Source organism: Leopardus geoffroyi, chromosome C3 (assembly GCF_018350155.1).
Source record: "Leopardus geoffroyi isolate Oge1 chromosome C3, O.geoffroyi_Oge1_pat1.0, whole genome shotgun sequence".
Taxonomy (NCBI): Eukaryota; Metazoa; Chordata; class Mammalia; order Carnivora; family Felidae; genus Leopardus; species Leopardus geoffroyi.
The window spans coordinates 87,045,257-87,069,273 of NC_059338.1; the positions used below are offsets into that span (position 1 = coordinate 87,045,257).

Below are 24,017 nucleotides of genomic sequence, written 5' to 3' on the forward strand. Positions count from 1 at the left end.
AGAGAGAGCAGGGGAGGGGCAGAAAGAGAGGGAGAGAGAGATCCTAAGCAGGCTCCACACTGTCAGCACAGAGCCTGATGGGAGGCTTGAACTCATGAACCATGAGATCATGACCTGAGCTGAAATCAAGAGTCGGATGCTTAACCGACTGAGCCACCCAGGTGCCCCTACAATTTAACCACCTTTTACTGTCATTAGAATTATCAGTGTGCAAAATGAATATTAATTATCATGCTGTATTCTAATACATGTTTATAAAACCTTTACAGTTTCAATCCCTCCATGTATAAATAGATATAGAGATGGGTTTTCTTACTTATTTGACGTTGGGCAGACAATAATCTCTTTAGGCCTTCGTGTCCTCACATACAGAATGAAATGTAATTCTCAGGTTGCTGAGAGAATCGAACAGGCTAACGGCAGCACATATCAGTAAAGGGAAGCTATCCTAGGTACGATTGTTTCCATTTTATAGACAAGAAACCTGGAGCTCCTCTGTTTCCATGACTCAAGCAAAATCACACACTTAGTAACAAAAAGAACCAACACTCCCATCCCAGTCTTCTGACTCCAGGGCCAATGTCCACTCCTGAAGAACTCATTGCCACGAGAGGAGCTATTTATTTCTACACTAAATGGCCCACATGGCTGCACTTTTATAGTTTTTCTGCTTCTCTCTTCAGAATCAGGCTTGTCAGTGTCATTCCTTGATGACATTGATCAAAGTCTGTGAATCTTCAGCTCAGCTGCATGGAATTGAATTGAATGACGTTGAACTTTTATGCTTGTCAGCACGCCTAACTGTAGCAGCCTCTCAAGTGCTATGTGTACCCCCACCCTACTGACATGGAAAGTCAGATACAGGCTTCTTAAACTTGAGTGTAAAGCAGAGTAAATGAGTTCGAGGTGAGGACTTAGGCGCTCTGCTAAAGATAAAGTAGGCATGCTCTAGCACCAAACTTTGCAATACCAACACGTGCCAATCTTTGCTTACTTTCCAGTTCGTGGCTGTTTCAGACAGTTGAGACTGCCAAGGAGGTGGTCTAGAATCACATCTGAAGCTCAAAGATGTTAGAAACAGACAAATCAAAGTCCCCATGGCAACCGAGCTCCAAAGAGAACTCGCATCCCAAGGTGACACCGCTAGTGAGCCGGAAAACCGGGATTACAGCTGAGATATCCTGAGCCAGCTTCTGTGTCCAAACAGAATGTAAACACACAAGGATCTGTTTTCATGCTTGTGGCTTGTAAGAGTAGGCAGCTGGGGTTTCTCTTCTCTGAAGTTCTACGCAATGCCCATCTGACCTGAAAAAAAAACATTTCCAGTCTTTGGATGGGTCCACACTGTAGAGTACTGACCAAAGTCCTGCCTTTAGAGGATGCAGTGTTAGATGGAGCAGCTGCCTGAAGACAGAGGCAGTGATACCACGGCCCCCACATAAGACTGCAAACCCCACTCATTAGGCAAAATCTTCCGGGTTTTTTTCCCAGGCTCAGAGCTCAGAGGTTCATAAAAGAAACAGTTGATTAGCCTTCTCTTAGAAAGTTCCTTTCAGGGTGGAATAATAGTAATACCCACTTACTGAACATTTAAAGTGTTCCAGGCTTGGGCTTTACATGGATTGTCTCAGTTAATTCTCCCAACAACCCTGAGTTGAGTCTATTGGGGTGCCTGGGTGGCTCAGTCGGTTGAGCGTTGGACTTCCCCTCAGGTCATGATCTCACGGTTTGTCGGTTGAAGCCCAGAGTTGGGCTCTGTGCTGACAGCTCAGAGCCTGGAGCCTGCTTTGGATTCTGTGTCTCCGTCCCTCTCTGCCCCTCCCCTGCTCGTGCTCTGTCTTTCTCTCTCTCTCTCTCAAAAAATAAACATTAAAAAAAAAAGAGGTGAGTCTCATCAGACCCCCATTTTTCAGAGAAGGAAACTGACAATTGGTTAAAGTACATTTCCAAGGTCACACGGCTGCTGTGATCGTGTCATTAGCCATCATGCCACATTGCTGAGGGGCCACACCTACTCCGTGATGTAATTTGAGTTCCTAAGCTGCTAACTGCTCCATGAGTCCCCAGTCTGACCCACATCTGGACACGAGGTTCCCTCTTCAAGGTCCTTCACTAAAGTTGGGACATTGGCGACACTAGTTAGACTGAACACCAATTTTTGTCCCTTTTGTCACTAACCCATCATGTCAGAGATACACAGGTAGGAGCAGGCAGTTCACCTATAAGACCGCACCTCCCAAAAAACATCCTTGAAGATGGACACTTGCTAAAAACAGACACCAGCGGGCATTTCATATACTTCATTTCTTCCTTAATGTATTTCATTTCTTCTCCCTACCTGAGTGCTTTCCCACGTGTGTCCCTGTCCAGATTTAACAAGTTAACCAAAGTGACTACACATCTGGTTTGCCCAGGGTGGCCCTCGTTTATTCGTGTTATGCCGCTGTAATTACTGCTAGTTTATTATTTCCTCCATTCACTCTCAAAACCACCTCAGGGGGGCCTGGGTGGCTCAGTCAGTTGAGCATCTCACTCTTGATTTTGGCTCAGGTCATGATCCCAGGGTGTGGGATCAAGCCCTACGTTGGGCTCCAAGCTGAGCGTGGAGCCTGCTTGAGATTCTCCTTCTGCCCCTCTCCTCCACTCACTCTCTCTCTAAAACAAAACAAGAACCATTTAAATTTGGATGACAAATGATCTGATCCCCCAGAGACAACAAACTCATGTTTCAGGCCTTTCTAGTCGCACAAGTGTTTGGGGGGGGAGTCCTTCATTTTTTTGAGTCCTTCATTTTTCAGTAAATAGAAATGATGCCAATACCTCTCCCCTCTCCTGCCAGGGCTATTCTGGAGTTCAGCGAGAAGGCTCTCTGAACCCTAAACTATCCAGCAAATGCTGTTTGTTATTGTGATTCATCTTGGGGGTCTCCAGCCCTGAGCAAGGGATCTTCTCTGCCTCTCTGCCAGTCCCAGAGGAAGTCACAGTGACGACTGTCCTCCAGAGCAGGTCACTCATGTCACTAGAGCTCTGCCCAGCTTACTCCCCTTCCCCATGTGTCCTTGGCAATCTTCCTGTTGACCCTGAGGCCATGCAGCGGGAAGCCTGTCCTCTGCTTTGGGCCATTCCCCAGTCAGGGCTCCCGCTATCTTCCTCCAGGACCTGGAGGAGGTGTTCAAGAGCGAACTGAGTGGAAGCTTTGAGAAGACAGCCTTGGCCCTCCTGGACCGCCCCAGCGAGTACGATGCCCGCCAGCTGCAAAAGGCCATGAAGGGTCTGGGCACAGATGAGGCAGTGATCATCGAGGTCCTGTGCACAAGAACCAATAAGGTGAGTGCCAGCCAAGCCCTCAGCCCCAGCCCCTGAAGGAGCATCCAGATGCCCATCAGAGAGGATTGCAGCAGCCAGAAGGAAAACTACACCTCACATTCCATTCGTGAGGTGAGCAAGTGTCTGGACAGAAACATGTCTGTTTGGCACGTGCAGGAGAGATCCCTCTTCCAATCTTCCAGCTGTCAGTCTTCGTGTTTCCGCCTCTGGCTTGACAGAATAGATCCTTCCAGAACAGCTGTGTCAACGCAGATTTTGTATTTCTGAAAGGAATGCATAGTTTTGTATGCAGGAGGCAAGATTCTGCTTTCCTCCACCCAGCCTGACTTTGCAGGTCTTCGGCACAAATAATGCAATAAATGGGCTAAGCGTGTTTGTGCAGCTGCCTTGTCCATGGCTGTCATCTAGCATAGAGTACAAAAAGGACCATAAAGAGGCAGGGAAGCAGTTGGTGCAGAGGGGATCCCCGTGAACACCTCTCGTGGCTGCCAGCACCTTCCTGGAGGTTTCCATCTACTTCTATCAGCAGACCTCTCCGCCTGTCCCTGGGCACATGCTGCCATTTCAGGAGCTGAAAAGAGCCTTTGTTAAGGCTTTAGTCGAAGCTCATTCATCTTTGGTTCCAGAAGCCACGAGGGCCAAGGAATTCATCACGAGTAGAGAGGGTCCACAAATCATTATTTGGAGACCCCCACTCTCTGCTGCAACCACTCATCATGTAGAATGGGGGAAGTCCAGCAAGGAAAAAGCCAGAAAGTCCCCAACATCCTTGAGGCCTCCAGGTAGGAAACAGAAGCAGTGTTTGGAGCCAACAGCAAGGAAAAACTTCAACAGATCTCTGATGCTAAAACAATACTTTAAAAGCCTTGCATGTAGATGACCTTGGGTTGGTTCCTTCTGCTCAGTCTGTGGGGTCCAGCACATTTCTCCAAGCCCCTGAACCCCTTTCCTCAGCATCCCTGGACTTCTTTTCTTTCCACAAGATAATAAAAACCCTCCATTTCAAGGAGTTTTTGTTCAGGAAGGGTCAGTGAAGGAGGATGTTATCAGTCCGGTCCTGCAGTTATACAGGGTTCCCGGTCGAGGTCCCCCACCTTCCAGAAGCTCCACAGTCCCAGCCAGGAGACGTCCAATATTAGGGTAATTGGCAGGCTGCCTTGGCAAGAAGGTTCTGATCATTATTTTTCTAATCTCACTTGACCACATGTGGTTCCCCCTCAGCCTAGTTTCTTTCGAGCCCTGCTCTCAAACAACAAACAAGCTCTTTTTCTCCCCCACAATCAAATCGATCTGACAATAAAAAGAAAAGTAGGGAGAGAGCAGGCCTTGGGTTCAGGCACATCCTGGAAGTGGGTTAGAAGGAGAAGAACAGAAAGAGCTTCATGGACACAAGTGGTCAGCCCCCACCAACTCCCACATCCTCCGGCCCCCCAGGCTCCCCCCATCCCACTGTCCCCACTGCCTTTTCCCTGGCCTGCTGCTAACTCTTAAACAGTTTGCCAGTGAACATCTGGGGAACACCTGCTCCTAGACACTGCTGACCTAAATGTAAACTGAGGCAGCTCCTGACGGGGCCACTCAGCCTGAGTCATTGAAACACAAAGCACATCTTCCCAGTACACACCCCAGAGAGAAACTTGCAGCCCTGCACGCAGCACATTGTTTACTGCATGAAGCCTTGTGTCAAGTAGGGAAAAAATTGGAAGCAACCTGAATGTACATCCATCCGAGGCTCACTAAATAAACTGTGGCTTGCCGTAGGCCGGGACGTTTTGTATCCACCTAAAAAACACTAGGTGACTACGGATAAGCGTAGCTGGATCCCCAAGACACGTTACTGAGTGAAAAAATAAGTCCAAGAACAACACATACAGTATTCCACTTTGGAAACACATACACAAAACAATTCTATATGTTTTCAGTAGCACACCTATCTGTATACAAATGCAAGGACAAATGCTTGGGAAGATACCCACTGTGTGACATTAGCCACCTGAGTAGAGATGGGAGCGTGAGACGGAGTGAGGAGGCAGCAAATAAGACATTAGCTTAGCTGGGGTAGTTTTGCTTTTAACTAAGGAGAATGTATGCGTGTGTTTGGTGTGTGGTTTGAGATGTTTGCACCCGGGGGCTTCTTCACACCTCCAGGGACCCGCCCCAGGCCTAGGCCCTGAGCCATCGGATGGCTCTCTTTGGAGGAAGTCATGGAGGCATCCTGTGTCTGGAGACAGGTTCTGGCCACTTCCCTGTGTATCTCTGTGTCTCCTACTGATCAACCCCACCTTGGAGTATTGATTTTTGTTTTATTACCCTTCCTAGGAGATCATGGCCATTAAAGAAGCCTACCAAAGGTGTAAGTGACCTTTTGTTCTGACTTTGGATAAAGAATGTTCCTTTCAAAATACTTCTGGGAAATGAAATCATCTGCTTTCTCTCCTCCCTTTTTCTTCTTCGAAAGTGTTTGACAGGAGCCTTGAATCAGATGTCAAAGCTGATACAAGTGGAACCCTAAAGAAAATTCTGGTGTCCCTGCTACAGGTAAGATCAAGCCCACCAAGGGGAATATCTCCTTTGATCAACGCAACTAATTACAGACCTTAACTGCACCTGTAAAATCTCCTTTTTATATTAACATAACATAACATCGTGGGAGTGACAGCTTATATTCACAGGTCTTAGCCGCACTCAAGGGAAGGGGGTCATTCATATAAGGGTTGGACCACTCAGGATTCCGCTGGCTGCACAGGGCTCAGGTTAGAATTCAGAACCTTCCATGACCAAGTTTCAGGGTTCTTCAGCACTGGGAACCCCCGAGAGGTGAAGTAAGATATTTTGAAAGGATCACTATTAGCTTTCCAATGGAGTCACCCTAGGGAACATCACGAGGTTGCTTTCAGCCTGCTTAGAGGTCAGTGGGGTTTATGAGCCACCCTGGTTTCTACGAGAAAAACTCAAGTGTTGTTTCAGAAGCTACCCTGTTTATCAGTTGTGCCTAAAGATGGCAGCAAAGAGCAACACTGCCACTTTGCCAGGTTCCATCTCCTCCAGACCACCCTTCTGAAATCACCCCCAGCTTTCCAGGACTTTCTCTTTTTGTTTTCTGTGGTCAAGTGGGAACTCAAGTTAATAACAACGTGTCAATTTTTCTAGGCTAATCGTGATGAAGGAGATGAGGTGGACAGAGATCTAGCTGGTCGGGATGCCAAGGATCTGTATGATGTAAGTGTGCAGATGCACCAGTCCCTGCCAATTCTTTGTCCTTTTTAAAGTTTCTTAGCACTATTTTCAACAAATATTCCTCTGTTTCATGCAAATGGGAGTTTCTTGAGAAATAAGTATGATCTTTAAAATATTTTCAATATATACAGTCTTTGTGAACCTGTAAGAATTGTTCCTATTCTTGGGGCGCCTTGGTGGCTCAGTCGGTTAAGTGTCCGACTTTGGCTCAGGTCATGATCTCACGGTTTGTGGGTTCGAGCCCCGCGCCGGGCTCTGTGCTGACAGCTCAGAGCCTGGAGCCTGCTCCGGGTTCTGTCTCGCTCTCTCTCTGCCCCTCCCTGGCTCACAGTCTGTCTCTCTCTCTCCCTCTCTCTCTCTCAAAAATAAATAAAAATTAAAGAAAAAAAAAAGAATTGTTCCTATTCTTGCATTTCAGAGTTTACTGCTTCAGGTCCATTTTGGAACAAGGAAGGTATAAATATTATAAATAGATGTGTGAAGTAAACTCTCAGGTATAGTGCTTAGTTGATCGATTTGACTTCTATTCAGTGCATATTTTCTAACTGCCTGTAAGCAAGGCCTGGTCATAGAACAGTATATTCAGTCTTTTACGCAAAAGGCTTTTCCAAAATGTTTGCATTTGTCCTGCAGGCAGGGGAGGACCGCTGGGGCACTGATGAGCTTGCCTTCAATGAAGTCTTGGCCAAGAGGAGCCACAAGCAATTACGGGCCACCTTTCAAGCCTACCAGATTGTAAGTAAACAAGCACCAGGGCAATGGAGTTCACACCAAAACTACTATTTCCAAAAGAAGTCCAGATCATGGATAAGGAACTGTGGGGGTGTTTTACAACAGCAGCTCTTAATCAGAGATGATTTTGCTTCTTCCCCACCTCAAGGAATAATTGGTAATGTCTGGAAACATTTGGGTTGTCACCTTGGGTGTTGGGGAGGCAACGCTAAGAGCTTCTAGTAGGTCAAGGCTATTATACATCCTACAATGCACAGGACAGCCCCGCAACAAAGGCTTATCCAGCCCCAAATGTAGTTCCAAGGTTGGGAACCCCTGCTTAACAGCAGAGGCTAGGAAAACAGAGGAGTGTCAAGCTGAAGAGCAAAGCCCTAGAGTCAACATCCAGGTTCAAATCCATGTCCTATCACTGGCAGACTCTCTGTCCTCATTTGTAAAATGGGACAATAATCTTCATCGTCACACCCTCTTGGGCTTCTTTCAAGAGTTAAATGATATAGAGGAGCCCCAATGGCTCAGTCGGTTAAGCGTCTGACTTGAGCTCAGGTCACGATTTCACTGTTCATGATGAGTTCGGGGCCCCGCGTCGGGCTCTGTGCTGACAGCTCGGAGACTGGAGCCTGCTTACGATTCTGTGTCTCCCTCTCTCTCCGCCCCTCCCCTACTCATGCTCTGTCTCTCTCTTTCTCTCAAAAATAAACATTAAAAAAAAAGTTAAATAATAAATGTAAAAGGCTCAGAATAGTACCTGGCGTGTGGTAAGCACACAAATGTTCTCTCTTACTATTATTCCAGTTTACAGTTGGGTTAACAGAGTGCCTACCACTCCCAAGACAGATGAGATATACCTCAGAGATACTCCTGAAAAGATGTGTATAAATTGCTGTTTACAATTATTTTTTATCTGATGATAATCTTAAGCCAACAAGATGAGTTAGTTACTTCAAAGCATTTAGTGGTGAGTCCTTCCTTGAAAATCAGTCTTTCATTGCAAGAAGCCTTTTGTGGAGTATCAGATTTTTTTGGTCTCCTATTTTATATTTGTAGAGTGCTTTTAACTATTCAAAGCACTTCTGTGCCCTGTATCTCATTCCAATTTCACAACAATCCTGTAACGGTAATGTCGGCTAAGCAGCCATTGTTACCTACAACTGCTGGACAAGGAAAGTCTGTTATGAGTAAGGCGCCATCTGTAACTTATCAGGACCACACAGCAAGCCGGTAGCAGAAAGTGGATGAGAACAGCAAGATTCCCCAGCCCGAGCTTCTACCTCGGCGGGAGCTGGCCACTCCTCACTTGAAATAGCATTTCCTATGTGTTGCCAGCAGATGAAAAGACAATAAAGCTTGGGAATTTTATCATTACTGTATATAAGCCTGGAGGGCCTTTTGCTTTCAAATCATGCCCAGAGTCATGATCAAAGCCAGCTGACCCTGCGTTCCTCTGGCCTCTGCTCCTGGAACACGGGGTAGACTCTGAGCTGGAAGACTTCTCCATGACCTACACCCTCTTCCCACGTGGCTGGGGCCATGATTGGAGTTTCTGGGGATGGCTGCCATTGGTGATCACTGTGGAAACACACATACATGTTAGCGTGCATGTGTGCGTGTGTGCGTGTGTGTGTGTGTGTGTGTGTATACATGAACTGCTAACGACCTACAAGGATATTCTCCAGGCCAATTGTTCTCAAAATTAATCCCCAAATAGCAGCATCAGTATCACTTGCGAACATGTTAAAAATGAGAATTCTCTTATTTAAAGAGAGAGAGAGAGAGAGAGAGAGAGAGGCACCTGGGTGGTTCAGTTGGTTAAGAGTCCAACTCTTGATTTCGGCTCAGGTCATGATGTCACGGTTGGTAGGTTCGACCCCCACATTAGGCTCCATGCTAACAGTGCAGAGTCTGTTTGGGATTCTCTCTTTCAGCCTCTCACTCTGCCCCTCCCCTGCTGTCTCTCCCTCAAAATAAATAAACTTAAAAAAAGAGAGAGAGGGAATTCTCAGCCCCCACCCTGGACCTACTGAATCAGATGGAGTCCTAGAGTGTATGTTTCAACAAGTCTTTCCGGTGATTCTGGTGCCTGTTAAAATCGCAAAGGCCTGCTCTAGACCACTAGCTCTATGAGCCAGAGCAAGTCATTAAGGATTCCGGACCTCAGTTTCCCCAACTGCCAAACAGGGATAACGATGGTACTGACTTCATAGGGTTAGTAAAGATTAATGAATTAATAGAAATAAAGTGCTAAAAATAAAGTGCTGGCATGCCATAGGCGTTCAGTAAACACCAGCAACTGTTAGTTGTCTCCTTATGTGAACCAACAAAGCCCAAATGGACAATAAAATAATTTACTGATTTAGTGACTTTACATGAAACTAGCTCTAAAATGCTACCTGTTCCTCTGTTCCCAAAACTTCCCCAGAACACCATCTGTTTTGATTCTTATCACTGATTTTTGTGAGTTCACCCTGATCTCATGGCCCTAGTTCATAAGTTTTCACAAGGGTCTCTGGCTAAAAGCAATAAACCGCTAGCATGAGATCATGGGAGTCTATTACGTTGCGTAGCTTGCCCTGGCATAGAGATGAATTTTTATTTTTGGCATGAAAACGTTAGGGTTTTGCCCTCTAAGCTTGAGTCTTAACTACTAACGCTCCCAGAAATCCTCACCAAGAAACTGCGTTTGAGGCCCTGCTACACCAGGCAGGAATATCACCGTCCCGAAGGTGACCAAACATGAAAGGCTTGTGCAGCTATAAAGCTGAAGGAAGTTCCCTACGCAGGGCTTAGTATGAATTGTAGGTACACATACCCACAGGGCGGGCACACTGTGTCCCCACCGCATCAGTCACCACTTCTCTCCTGTCCTCTATGTGTTCCTGAGCTTGTTCCAGAGCCTCCAGTCCTGTACCTTCTGTGGCCAAACCCAGAGGGCATAGGATTCTGCTATGAGAATGCTGTCACTATGGGTGAATAGGTTTTGAAAGAAAGAAATGTCTCCCCTATTCTTCTAGTAATCTCCCTACGGTCAACGCTACCTGGTAACGAGAGGCCTTTGAGGCTTGTGTGGAATCTACCCCAGTGATGTTTTTTGTACTAAGATCAGAAAACCTGATCTGTCTAAAGAGCCCCCTAAGAATTAAGTGTTCCGGGAACTGAAGTGAAAAGCCTGCCATTTGCAAAGGAGATTCACTTGGGCCAGTCGATTGTTTTCCATTTGTGTTCTCTGGAGCCCCTGGAGGTGCCTTGGTAGCTACCAGGAGGGGAATGTGGGCAGGAGGTTGATAGAGAAGAGGGGGCAATGTGAACAGTGCCCCCTGGAGTTGTGTGGCAAAAAGACTGAGAAAGCAGAAACCTGGCAATGCTGTCCCAGCACTAACAATAGAAACAGAAAGCGGTTTAAAGTGAGGATTATCTTTTTAGTAAACGCAGACCCGTGTGAACAAGATGTCCTCTTGAAATGCAATCTCAGCCTACAGAACAAGAACGCTGTTCATGGGAAAGTGGTACCAGTCCCTTTCGAAACACCAGCTCCCACATCAAACCCAAGAGAGGCCAGGAGCAACTAAGGAAGGGACAGAACTGAAAGCCCCCAGCCAATCCCCACCGTCTACGTCCCTTACCCACACCAGACCTCTAGGTGTCAAACCACGACAAGGAGACCGAGAAACCTCATTACATCTCGACCTCTCTCCCCCCCACATGAATTGTGCTTGCATCACAAAGGATATTTTGTTTACTAGTGTTTTCAGAATAAACTACATACACTCTGACTGGTGTGTCCTCAAAGGCCCCAACTATTTATGGAACCACCGTTGTGTCATAGCCTCAAAAAATAACTTCTAAGAAAGAAGTTTCTGTATTCTTAATGCTTAACTGCACTTCCCCAAACCCAACAAAGAGTTCTCCTTTCTTTTATTTGCCTGCCCTGAGTTTGGCCCAGGTGGTACTTGCATTAAGCATTGTCACAATACACTCTGAACTTCAGCTTCTGTAAATATTTGGAAAGAAACCCAGCGTGTAATGCTGTGCAGAGTGATATGTGAGCCAGTGGTGAATATAGGATCATTTAGAATCACCCCCAGAGTGAAGGAAAGTGACGTTTTGACATGGTCAGCCCCCTGGCTTCCAGCCCACGCAGCCCCATTCTATCAAAAACGTTGGACCAAGTCCTTACCGTGAACTTCACAGCCTGTACCACTTATGTCACCCAAACTGTGGGTGGCTGAGTCCCCAGTCCCAGGACATGGGAGATGAGAAAAGTGTGGGTAAGATGATTAATAACCACAACCTCCTAGAGAATTGGAAATGAAAAGAATTTTAAGAACACATTGGAAACTAAACTATTATAGAGATGTAAAGAATTATTTTACAATATATATTCATTGTTCTTCCACTCCCAATTTCACAGGTGAGGAAACTGAGGCCAAGGGAATTGTCCTGATCCAAGGAAGGGATCAAATCCATTAGGGGTCAAAAGTCATCAGCCATAAGAGCCCCCACTCAAATGTAAGGCACGGAGCAGGATAGGTTCCTTAAAGTCACGTGACCAAATCTGGAAGAGTTTAGTGCTTTTTGTAGAGAAGTGACCCCAGGAGTGCCAAAGCCAAGAGCAAGACCTGTGATAATGGCTGGCCTTTGATTGTCCTTCCAGCTCATCAACAAAGACATTGAAGAGGCCATTGAAGCAGAAACGTCAGGAGACGTGCAGAAGGCCTACTTAACTCTTGGTAAAGTAAACCTAGCAGAGTCCCTGACTTAGGGTGGGCTCCCTGGAATCAGGCTCGGAGTCGGAGGTTTGCATGTGGGAAGACTTTAGGGAATAGTTCGGGAACAACACACCTCAGCAGCATTGGGTAAGGGAGACAGTAAGCATGACGCAGCTGTAATGGAGGGCGGGGGCTTTGCTGGTCCCCCATGGAGCCCTGGAGCCAGGAGGCAAGGGGGCAAGGTATTTAAACCACACACCAAGCAACCGGTGGATGCTGGCCACAACCCCGGAGCATTTGCAATGGTGGGTAAGGCAGGGCCTTGGAGGGCCATTCCTGGGGAGGGACTCAGCTGTGAGCAGCCAGTAGGCCGCAGATGGAATGAGTGCATTGGTCCCAAAGAGGGCCTCTGGGCGATGCATCATGGCATCCACTACAGTCTCATTAAGATCGTGGGTCGACGAGAAGAGCATCTGTCAACAGGCTGCAGCATTGTCTAGTCTCAGGGAGCCATATGTGGTTCAGCCAGGTTTCCAACCTATGAACAAGTTTTTGCATATGCCTGATGGCTCGAGGGTGTTCTTTTCCACTTGATTCCCTTCAACATTTAGAATGAATGAGGTCTCTTGAGAAAGAGTGGGGAGGGAGACCAGATCTTTATTGTGCCAAGCGAGCACACCAGCACCTTCTCTCCAGGTGTTGCCCATAGGCAGGAAAGAGCGGAGAGACGGGCATGGGGCTGTGTCTGGCAGGCTCCTTTCTTCCTTTCTGCAAGCCCCGGAATGAAGCCATTGTCCATTGTCCATACTCTCCTGTGGTGAGGAGTCGAGGGCACCATCTCAAATAGCACAAGAAATGGAAAGACGGGTCCCCGGAAGAGGAAGAATTGAAAAAGTAGTCCTGGAAGTTAAAAAATGTGCTCTATCTGCCAAACTTTTTGTTTTGCTTTTTGTGGGGGCTTTAAAAAATTTTTTTAAATAATGTCAGCAATTGATTTTTTTTAGTCCGTCCTCATTTTGCATTCAAATTAGCAGGGCCTCTACTAATTGGACCTCTACCATGATGTAGAGAGGCCTAAACATCCCTAGTGTCACTCCTGACCCCAACTGGACATACATGGACGACTGTCCTTGGGACTTAAAAGATGAGTCTCTTAAGTAAATGGAGAGATCCACTAACAGCCTGATTCAAAGGCTCCAAATTCTCCCTTTCTGTGCTGGCAGTGCAAAGAATCAGGAAAATACCAGAGTTCAGTCAGAAGATTATACCAACGATGATAAACCACTGTCAATATTATTAACAGTAACAAAGCCATTCAATTGTTTAATATTTAGTTAGCACCTACCCGGGCTGGGGGTTGCGCTTGGTGAGGGGATCAGAGGTAAATAGGTCCAGTTCTTGCTCTTAGGAAGTTTCAAGTCCATGGTGGAAACAAACAAATCAGCAGATTAGGTTACAGTAAAGATAAAAACAAAAACAACCAGAGTGAGGAGGGTACAGAGGAAGGAAGGGCCACATCCCTGGAGACGGGGAACATAAAATGCAGGACTTAGGTATGCTCTGGTGGTAGGAAACTTCAAAGTGATTAGAAACGACCTTAAGTATAAACCACACAAGCTGTAGAGCATGACTTTACAGTTGTATTTTCGAGACACTTCCCACCCCCACTCATACCTGACTCATAAAGATGCCGGTTTACGGTTAAATTTGAGACCAAATGACTCCTACCACTTGCATGCTCTGGGGCAGCACTTTTCCAGTGGGCTCCAGGGCCCACCTGCACCAGAATCACCTATAGAGAGGTGTGTGAAAATACAGATTCCTGGGCCCCATCTCAGGCTCCCTATTAGAATCTCCAAGAATGGAGCCCAGAAGCCGCACTTTTACAAGCTCCCCAAGGGATTGTCTTTTCCTCATGATGGCTGGCTATCCTGCCTTCCAGATACCACAGGGTATATGCCCACATTTTCCCTGGCTAGCCCCATCCAGACTCTTGAGGGATTCCTTCGGCAGCTAACAACAGACCTTATTCACCAGGCATAGATTGCATACAATAGAAAAGCTGAGAATTCTCTTCCCAGGACATCAGGAAGAAGGAATGTTAGGGGAGAAGACACCTAGGGGAGAAGGGTTGGAACACACGGACATTAGGCATTTCAGCATCAATGTGTCCTGCCTTGGAGGGGGTCTTAAGTGAGTCTCAAGTATGCCACTCCCCAAATTGACAGGCTCCCCCCACCAACCACCACCAATCCAGCAGCTTTTTGGATTGTTCTCAGGATAAAGAGGTCAGACACCTGGGGCTGGGCTTTTCTGTTCTCCTGAAACTCTGGTGGCTTCCACATGGCCTATAAAAGAGACAGACCCCCAACCTAGATGCTACTTCCCTAATCCTGTTCCCTTCCAATTCTCAGAAGCATCAATCATATAGGCAATTACATAGAAAACAAGAGTTCCCATCCCAGGACATATCAAGGATGCACATCCCACACTTACGCTCAATGTATTACTTGCTATCAATCACTAACATCAAAAATGTTAAGTGTTCTAGGTAAATGCCAACACCCAAAGAGTAAGTGGTTCGTTTCCCCAAAGTGTTTGTCCTGATGGGCCCCCCTAAGCATGGGAGGAGGGGAGAGGAACAATGATTTCTCCCCAGGAGTAGAGAGGCACTGTGCTTCACTAATCTGTGGATTAGATCAAAGCTGGCAGGCAAGGGGAGGACCAGAAAAGAGCAGCTAGCAAGAACACAGGAAGGTGGCCTGTAGACAGCATCAAACATTTCATGAGGCCGCATCCCAGATGGAGAGCTCAGACTGTGGGGCACTTGGAAAAGATTCCAAGATGAAACTCACCGAGCAAACCCAGTGAGGAAAAACAAAGGGCGGGAAAGATGTTTAGCACATCCTGGCGGCAGTCCAGTTGAGTGAGTCTTCGAGATTCTGAAGTTTTATTACAGCAGAGTCCCCAGCCAATCTGTATTTCCCCTCTGAACCCAACGCCAGCATCAGAGATTTCATTCAGATAAGAAAAGTTACTCCTGCTGGTAAGAACCATGAACTTGGCAGGGAAAGCCTGAGGGTGGCCGCAGCGTTCCTCCTCCCCTGAAGGGTCTTCAGGGACCAGCAGAGGGGTTTTGACTCAGTTCTTGGTTGAAGAGCCCAGGTGCCCTGACCTGGGGGAATCTTCCAGATCCCACTAGAGTGTGAAGTCTGCTCCTTTCAAACACCTGTCTCACAACTGAGTCAGCTCCAAGGACAGCCAGGTGATACGGGGGGCCAGCTCTGTTCCTTCGGAGGGTCTCCATGTTCTTCAACAACATGTAAAAGCCTCACCTTCTCTTGTCCCTCGTCCTGCCCAGTGAGGTGTGCCCGGGACCAGGAGGGCTATTTTGCTGACCGTCTGTACAAGTCCATGAAGGGTGCAGGCACCGATGAGGAGACACTAATTCACATCATCGTGACCAGGGCTGAGGTAAGACACACTCCACTCCCAGCACGTGGGCCACCACTTCTCTTTTGGCCACCGCTGATGTCATCAACAAAGTTTTTCTTAAGGGTTTATTTACAGAAAAAGTGAAACAGAGACAGCCCTCACCTTCCCAGACTTTGTGGAAGGCCTTGTGCCATGCTTCAATCTGTTTCTTTTTATAAAAATACAATAATGATAGTTGCTTCTATTTTTGCCATGTGTGGCTCCAGAGAGCTCCGGGCCTGTGCAGGGGGACCTGGGGGAGTGCAGCCCACGCTCGGCTCCACTGTAAGGAAGACGAACCAGAGACACTGAAAGGATGGGGACGGACGAGGTCACCCAGCAGCAGAGACAATGAGCAAATGACTGCCTCGCTCCCCAGCCAGGCCTTTAATTAAACACACCACAGAAGCACAGCTTTGCACAAAAGACACATCAGTATAAGACAGTATTTCTCAACCTTTTTAAAAAAAATTTTTAATGTTTATTTACTTTTGAGAGAGAGAGACAAAGCACGAGCAGGGGAGGGGGAGAGAGAGAGAGAGAGAGAGAGAGAGAGAGAGAGGGAGAGAGAGATCCTGAAACAGGCCTCAGGTTCCGAGCTGTCAGCACAGAGCCCGATGCGGGGCTCAAACTCACGAATCACAACATCACGACCTGAGCGGAAGTCTGACGCTTAACCGACTGAGCCACCCAGGCGTCCCTCAACCTTTTTTAAAATTATTAGTAGTAATCGTCCCACTAAGGAGCCTTTTGGGGCCCAGTTTTTTCCTAATTGCCACTCCCCCAAAACATGAACACCACAGAGGGACTTTGTATCTGTTTATGTTCTGCTTACACATATTCTGTCATATTCTGTATGTATATATTGTGTTCTGTAAACACATCTATAGATTCTGTTCTGTATGTATGTGCGCGCGCGTGCGCGCGTGTGTGTGTGCACGCGCGCGCTTTGACATAAAAAGATTAAGGTTCTTTTCACCCTCTAAGAATGCATTTTTGCCCTGTTGGGAGCGATATCGCCCACCTTTGCGAATGCATGACTGTAAGAAAGAGGGAGATGAGCACCCACGGCCTGTGAGCAGCTGTCGAGATTCAGCACCGATGCTCTGGCACACGGGTCACAGAGGGAAGGAGGGACAAGTGAAGGGGAAATGGCATCTCGACCGCAGTGGGAGAAGCCTTGGAGAATGAAGTGTAACTGAGCACTTGAAAAACCACAGACATCTTCCCTCAAAAAAAAAAAAAAAAAAAAAAAATTGTTAAATGAAGGGGGACAGATCCCAACCCAAATCCTGGCCCATGGCTTTGACAAATAATACTTAACATCTGACACCATTTTTAAATATAACTTAGCAACAAGACCGTTCTTTCGTTTTTATTTCTATTCCAGGAATTTCTCCTCCCCCTCCACTGTTCATAGTTTTCTTCTGGCTTACTGTCTGTTTCTCTTGCTCTCCCTTCCTTCCCTTCCCCATCTCTCTGCCACTCTCCTGAGTTCTCTCCTCCACTGTCTCTCCAGATCTCCACGGTCTCTGTCTCTCTGTCTCTTAGCAAACCATCCCCATTCCCCCATGCTCCTGCCAAAGTCTCAAGAGATTCTGAGGCTCATAGAAGCATGTGCAACACGGAGCAGGGTGGGGATTCTGAAAGACCCCAGAGGGTTGGAACATTCTGGAGGGCCCACCAGAGCTCTGTCCCATCTTAGTATTGGCCACATGTCCTGGAATAGTTTAGGAGACTCTAAGCATCTCCTTGGAATGCTTCAGGCCCAGCCAGATATATTGGCCATACCCTAATCTCCCCAAAGCCCCATAATACTAGAACAGAACCCCGGTGTGCCCCATCCCACCCCCGCACTGACCCACACCATCCTGCCCCCTCCCCCAGCCAAGTAGCGGACAAGTCGGGGGACGGGGAGGGGGCACAGGCAACATCCTGCCGGAGTCTCCCTCCTGCTCAGCATCCGCTTGGCACAATCCTTCATTCCCCTGCCTTCTGCTCTCATCTTCTTTCTTAGTTCATCCCTCCAACTGGGGCAGGAGGAAAAAGAACCAGAAGGCTGAATGACGGGTTGTGGATCTGTCTGGAATGCACGATAGAGTCTAAAGTTTTAAAAATTATAAAAAGAACACAACTCCTGGTTAAAGAGAGCTCTCTGCTTCTTTTACGAGACACACTGTGTTCTCTCTGTACTTACATCTGTTCTGTTGCCAGTATTGTCTCCCTCACTAGGTTCTAAGAATATCTGGAGCGGAACAATCTTCTTATTTGTTTTTCTTCTGAGTCCTCTGCCCGTTTCCAGCACCCAGGTTTTTCAAGCTTTCAATGAATTAGGTCGAAAATAAGTCCTACAAATTGGTATCGATTTGAATTTTATTGATTGGCATTAATGGTCTTGCTGATCAGGGTACAAGAAGGAAAAAAAAAAAGCTTCATTTCAGATCTCTGTGTTGATAATTTTCTTAACCCTATACCAAGAGTCAGCAAATTGTGACCTGCAGGCGGGCCTGTTTTTACATAGGCTTGCTACCTAAGAATGATTCGTTTTTAAATGACTGTAAAAAACTCAAGGGAAAAATATTTTGTAATACATAAAAATCGTTTGAAACTCAAGTTTTTGTGTCCATAAATAAATTTATACTGGGATATATATATATATATATATATATATATATATATATATATATATATTCACCTCTGTAACCGGAGCTGGACTCGGCTTTCCTTTTCCCATCCATAAAATAATAGTAATAATAGTGATAGCCCCTACCTCCAAGGGTTGTGTTGAGGCATACATGAGCAAATGAGTGTAATGTATTCAGAACAGTGCCCACCTGCATTCATAGTGAACACCCTATAGATGTTCTTGTCCTCACTGCTGTCGTCATTTCTCCTACAGGTGGACCTTCAGGGGATAAAGGCAAAGTTCCAAGAGAAGTATCAGAAGTCTCTGTCTGACACGGTTTGCTCAGACACGTCTGGGGACTTCCAGAAACTGCTGGTGGCCCTCTTGCACTGAAGCGAGCCAGAGCAGTGGAAGGACAGGGAGGAGCCACCTTTGTCAAGAGCCCATTTCAAACCAGATTTGCAAATGTGACTCCAGCACAAAAAGTACTGAGGAGTTCTGGCTTATTTTCTTGCCAGCTTGAATACTGTAGCCAGGCCAAGCTGTTTAGGTGAAGGGCAGCAGCCTCAAGACACTTGTGCAGGTCACCCTGAATGCTGGCTTAGCAAGTATCTGAGCTGCCTTTCAGCTTTCCTTTAGCATGGCAACCTGAATGCTTCCTGAGCACAAATGAAATTCGCAGCTGATGAAAACACTATACTTGTAATAAAACATTCAGAAGAGTATGTATCAAATAGAGGCGGGTAAAGACGGAATGGTTAAGGTACAGGGAAGACAAAATTAACCAATTCATCAGTGTTCCTTCTGTGCGTTCAATCTCAAATGCTCAATGTTAATTAAAGTGGATTATGCCCCCATCAGCTGCTTTTCCAAAGACTGGGTTGATTCGTTTTGGCTCTTGTCCTGGAAGTATATGACTTGTGAAATTCAAACATATGTGGGAAAGGCATATAACAACTTTAATTAATAACCACCAAAGATAACAATCAAGGCTAGCAGTAAGGAAACAATTGAGGTGCCCGTGTGGAATGTAACTAGGGGTAAGATTCACGGCTACCTTGTATAAATGGTTCTTCTTATTTCTCTAGACATTTGACCCACTTGAGCCTTACCTCTGATCTTCAAATACAATTAGGCTGGGCATGGTGCCAACAGGATCAAGGTCAATGGTCTGACTCTCAAATGGATTGGTTCCACACCAATAGAATCTCTGTTCAAGATGTTTGTCTCACAGCCATGAGTTACTAGACGTAGAGGGGTCTGTCAAGAGAACATGGACACTTTGATCCAATAATTACAGTTATCATTCATTGGGCGATTATTTGTGTCTGGCACTGCTCAGTAGCACACTTTCATGTCTAATCCTCTCAACAGCCCTATAAGGTTACTATTACTCCCATGTATCAGTTGAAGAAACTGGAGAGTTCATTCCCAGGCCAGTAATGTAGACCGATGCCTCTGTATTCAACAGAATGTTGTAAGTAAGTTAATATAGGCAGGTAAAGCTCTCTTCCCATTAGCAAAAAGACGGTACACACAGGTCTGCCTGAAGGAATTGGGGAATAATTCACAGAGATGTATTAATGCTGGATGTTGAAGAATGTGGAAGAATGTTCTCCAGAGGAACAAAATAAGAAGGGTAAAAGCAGAGGCTCAGAAGCATGAGGGAGCAGGATATGTTCAGGAAGTGGTGAAATCCATTCTCCTGGGCATAGATGCGGTGAAAGGAGGGAGAGGGTTGGGGAGGCAGGCCATGAAGCTGCTGAAAAGTTTATTTGGATCACATTAGCAATGGTTTTGCCTGCCAAGCGTGGGCCCGGTCCTTTGGGCAATGGGGGTCACTGGAAATGTTTAAGGAGTGAGGAACATGATCAGTTTGGGGCCTTAGCCATTGACTTGGTGGTGCAATCAACATATAGCAAATAGCCCAAACTCTCAGTATAAAAGTATATGTCATGGTGTGCCTTTCTAGTGGCTATAAAATGGTGACTGACACATTAAGAAGTTATGATAACATCTGTGTCCTCCACATGCTGCTTTATCAGTCTAGCAGTCATTGTTGTCATTATGAGCTTTAACACATAAAAAGGTTTTCTAGAGCCAAGCTCAGTGATAGAACATACTCATGTTTACTTATTTGTTGCCAAAGCTGCTTTTAAAAACAGAAACAAGACAACCAGTTCTTGGGTTCTGAACTCACGGTAAGGATAGAAAAACAAACCAACAGAGTGAAAGGAGATCTATTAAAAACAGCCACTGTTGGAGATTGTTGAAGGCCATCACACACACACAAAGGAGAGGAAGGTATTTCACAGGCGAGGAAACAGGCTGAGCAAGGCTGAGGGGAAATGTCATTTACTTGCTTAAGTTCTCGCACAGGAAATGCCGGCATTCAAACCTGCGTTCTTCTGACTCTAACGCCTGAGCCCTTTGCCACACTAGCTCAGGTCCACAAGTGCTCTCTCCAAAATTTTGCTGAGCAAGGCATTGGGTACCTCTTCCTGTAGCTGCTGAAAGCTGCTCACTGTTCACAGCAGAAGACCATTTCTGTGTGCTTGCTGGGGGCTGCCTCAGGAGAAGTCTGAGCTGGTCTGTCCCAGGAATGCCCCACCCCATGGCAGACCAGGAATTTCCTGCTTCTCCTCTCCACACACCCTTGCCCTGCGCAAGTCCCACCTCACCGTTACCCAAGACCCCTGTTCCCAGAGCTGTCAAAAGGCAGGGCTTGCCTGTGGAGGGGTTTCAGGGGAGAAAGAAAGGACAAAGTTAGAAGAGAGAGGGTGAGAGCAACATTACCTTGTCACCCTCCCACTGAGTGACACTGTCCCCCACCCCTCACCCTTCTGAGCCACAGCTCCTCCCCAGATATTTGGATAGATGGGGAGGAGTCTGAACACCACCTGTGGAGCTGCATCAGAAGGGAGCAGGTCCCATGGGTTCATGTGGTAACCTGCCATACTTTTCCCCATGAAATTCTGTTCCAGTCCCCATTGGGCTCCATAACACTGCTCACCCAGCCTGAGTCACCCGGACATGGAAACATAGACCTTGGGGGCGCTTGCTTGAGTGAACCACTGCAGAAGCTAATGTTCCTTTGAGGAGCAAAGGAAGTCCCCGACCAACCAACATGGGAGATCCAGCCTCCCAGTTCCTCTCAGGATCTCTGGGAGTCCCAAGTGGTTCTCGTCCTGTAGGCCCACCCCTAACATTTGTGGGTCCCAGCCCATCTCCCTGCTTTTCCCTTTTCTGGGGGAGTGGGAGCTGATTTATAGCATTTGCTTATTTCTGTGGCCACCACGGTCAATTTCAAGCTATTGACATGATGTCACTGAACAGAGTCAGGAGATGAGTGGTAGCACACCAGTATGTATTATCTCCACCATACAGATACGATAGATGTAAATAACTTCAAGAGCATAGATGATAGTAAAATATAGCAAATAATTAGGAAGTAATAAATTTTGGGTTTTCACTACATTTGTATCAATATAATTTAATTGCAAGTTTGTATACTTTAATTTTTAATAATCACTAGGCTTAATAACTAACTCATAAAACTCCTGTAAAGTTAATAATTAAACCTCATGAACCAATAGGAGCCAAGTCCAGCACTCCACTTGGCATGGGTCTTAACCCCTTTCTTCCAGAGGACTCCCAAGACAATTTGAACCCTGATTCCAGGTACTCACATAAGAAGTGGTTATCCTGAACACTCTTCCCTGCAATGGATTATTACCTACCATACATTCAGGGTCATAATGAATAATTGTTCATGCTGTCTACTGCACAAGGGTGACTGGCTGAGGAGACGTTTGGGACCTGAAATCCAGTCCTAATTTCCCCATCAGATTTTGCCTGCAGGGTTGAAACTAAAGAGGTAGCTAGCTGCTGCCTAGAGAGGGTACTTCCTGCTAATTTGCACAGCTACCATATGGAGTGGTCCTGGAACGGTAAGTAACCCCTTTTACCTAAGAGGGGACATTCAAGAGATCTTCCCTAGACAGAATGCCTTGTTATCAGCTTCTAATTCTAAGCACTTTAAGTTCTGCCCCTCTTGGTACCTTATACCGCCATATAATCAATCCTCGCAAATCTATTCTTTTTTTTAAATATTTTTTAAACATTTTTTTTATGTTTATTTTTGAGAGAGAGAGGGAGACAGAGTGTGAGCAGGCGAGGGGCAGAGAGAGAGGGAGACACAGAATCGAAGCAGGCTCCAGGCTCTGAGCTGTCAGCACAGAGCCCGACGTGGGGCTCAAACCCACGAACTGTGAGATCACGACCTGAGTAAGACACCCAACGAACTGAGTCACCCAGGTGCCCCGTTGCAAATCTATTCTTAGGAGAATACTTGAAAGCAAAGATTAAGAGGAAAAAGGAGATGGGAATAATGCTCCAGAAGATGAAACAGAGGTTTTATCACATTCAAGGAGATAGATGGTGAAGAAGCACAAGGAAGCAGAAGAGGGCTACCCAGGCTGCCTTCAGGAAGATGTCAGCGTCATCAGAATTAGATGTGACAGCCCCGGAAGATTCTGCCATCCTCACGTGGAGGGCAATGTGTCCCTGACCTAGGAATGCAGTCTGTCTCCTCCAGCAGCAAGAGACAATGCACAAGTCTCCACTAAGCTGCAAACCAACTATTTCTCAGACATATTATAGCCAATAAAAATGCCTCAGATAAGCCCCGAGAAACTAGATAAGCCAAGAAACAAGGGTGCTGGAAAACCAGAAGTGGTATTCAACTCTTGATGCCAACAAGCAAGAGCTACCACATTGAATTCAGAGAGATGTGAAGGCTGCCTGTTAGTGTCACTGCAATTTATTGCATGACCAAGGCACAGGATGCAGACTAATATGTTGGGAAACATAGGCTCAGGAGAAAGAAAAGAAGTGGCAACAGGGGTTGGGGCGATCTCTCAAAATAAACTTTTTATTTTATTTTTATTTCTGTACATTTTAGGCTTACAGAAAAAGGTGTGAGTATATTACAGAGTTCCCATATACCCCACTCCCAGTGTCTCATAGTGCTAACATTAATATGGAACATTTGTCATGACTGATGAACTAACATGGATACATTATAATTGAATAAAGCTTTATTCACATTTCTGTAGTTTTTACCTAATGTCATTTTTCTGTACTAGATTGCCATGAGACTATCACATTACATTTAGTCTTCATGCCCCTTAAGCTCCTCTAGACTGCGACAGTTCCCCAGACTTCCCTTGTTTTTGTTGAGCTTGACAGTTTAGGGGGAGTACTGGGCAGGCAGAATGTTCCTCAGTTTCGGTTTGTCTGATTTTTTTTTCTCATGAATAGACTGGGAATTTGGGGAGGAAGATCACAGAGGGAAAGTGCCATTCCTACCACATCATATCAAAGGTACATGCTATCAACATGACTTATCACTGTTGACGTTGACGTTGACCATCTGGCTCAGGCAGTTTGTCAGGTATCTCCACTGTGCTCATTAAAAGAAAGTCAGTGTGATGGCCCACACTTAAGAGGTAGGAAATTATGCTCCACCTCTTTGAGTGAGAAGTATCTACATAAATTATTTGGGATTCTTCTGTTCAGGAGGTTTGTCTGTTCTCTCCCTTTATTTATTTATTCAATAATTTATTTATATCAGTATAGGCTTAGGAATATTTATTTTGTACTTTGGGTACAAATCCAATACTATATTATTTATTTTGTTACTCAAAATGTTCCAGCTTTTTCTATTGGGAGTTCTTTCAGTTGGTTCCTGTGTCCCTTTGACATACCCCCCTCACTTTGCTTTTTTAGTACTTCTTGAACTTTTGGCATTGCTAGGTGCTCCACATTCATCTTGCATATTCCCTTTCCCAGCCCTAGAATCTGCCATTTCTCCAAGGAGCTCTGGTTCTGTTTATGGGAGAATGGTTTTAGAA

General features: G+C 46.0%; 1 protein-coding gene and 1 long non-coding RNA gene across 4 annotated transcripts in view; one reads left to right on the plus strand and one right to left on the minus strand.

Annotated features, from left to right (window-relative positions):
- The window catches only part of ANXA13 (annexin A13), a 50,943-nt gene extending 31,981 nt beyond the window's left edge, over nucleotides 1-18,962 (plus strand). For all 3 annotated transcript variants that reach the window (XM_045453743.1, XM_045453744.1, XM_045453745.1), the window contains 8 exons: nucleotides 3,157-3,327; nucleotides 5,647-5,680; nucleotides 5,786-5,865; nucleotides 6,478-6,546; nucleotides 7,198-7,299; nucleotides 11,948-12,023; nucleotides 15,364-15,476; nucleotides 18,376-18,962. In XM_045453743.1, coding sequence (XP_045309699.1) covers nucleotides 3,157-3,327; nucleotides 5,647-5,680; nucleotides 5,786-5,865; nucleotides 6,478-6,546; nucleotides 7,198-7,299; nucleotides 11,948-12,023; nucleotides 15,364-15,476; nucleotides 18,376-18,495 — 765 coding nt within the window. In that variant the 3' untranslated portion in view covers nucleotides 18,496-18,962. The remainder of the gene's footprint in view (nucleotides 1-3,156; nucleotides 3,328-5,646; nucleotides 5,681-5,785; nucleotides 5,866-6,477; nucleotides 6,547-7,197; nucleotides 7,300-11,947; nucleotides 12,024-15,363; nucleotides 15,477-18,375) is intronic.
- LOC123585500 lies at nucleotides 217-20,899 on the minus strand. The gene is made up of 2 exons (XR_006706242.1): nucleotides 19,215-20,899; nucleotides 217-1,305 (listed from the first exon to the last, which is right to left on the minus strand). It is a non-coding gene; the product is annotated as an uncharacterized LOC123585500 (long non-coding RNA).
- Between the last annotated feature and the right edge of the window lie 3,118 nt (nucleotides 20,900-24,017).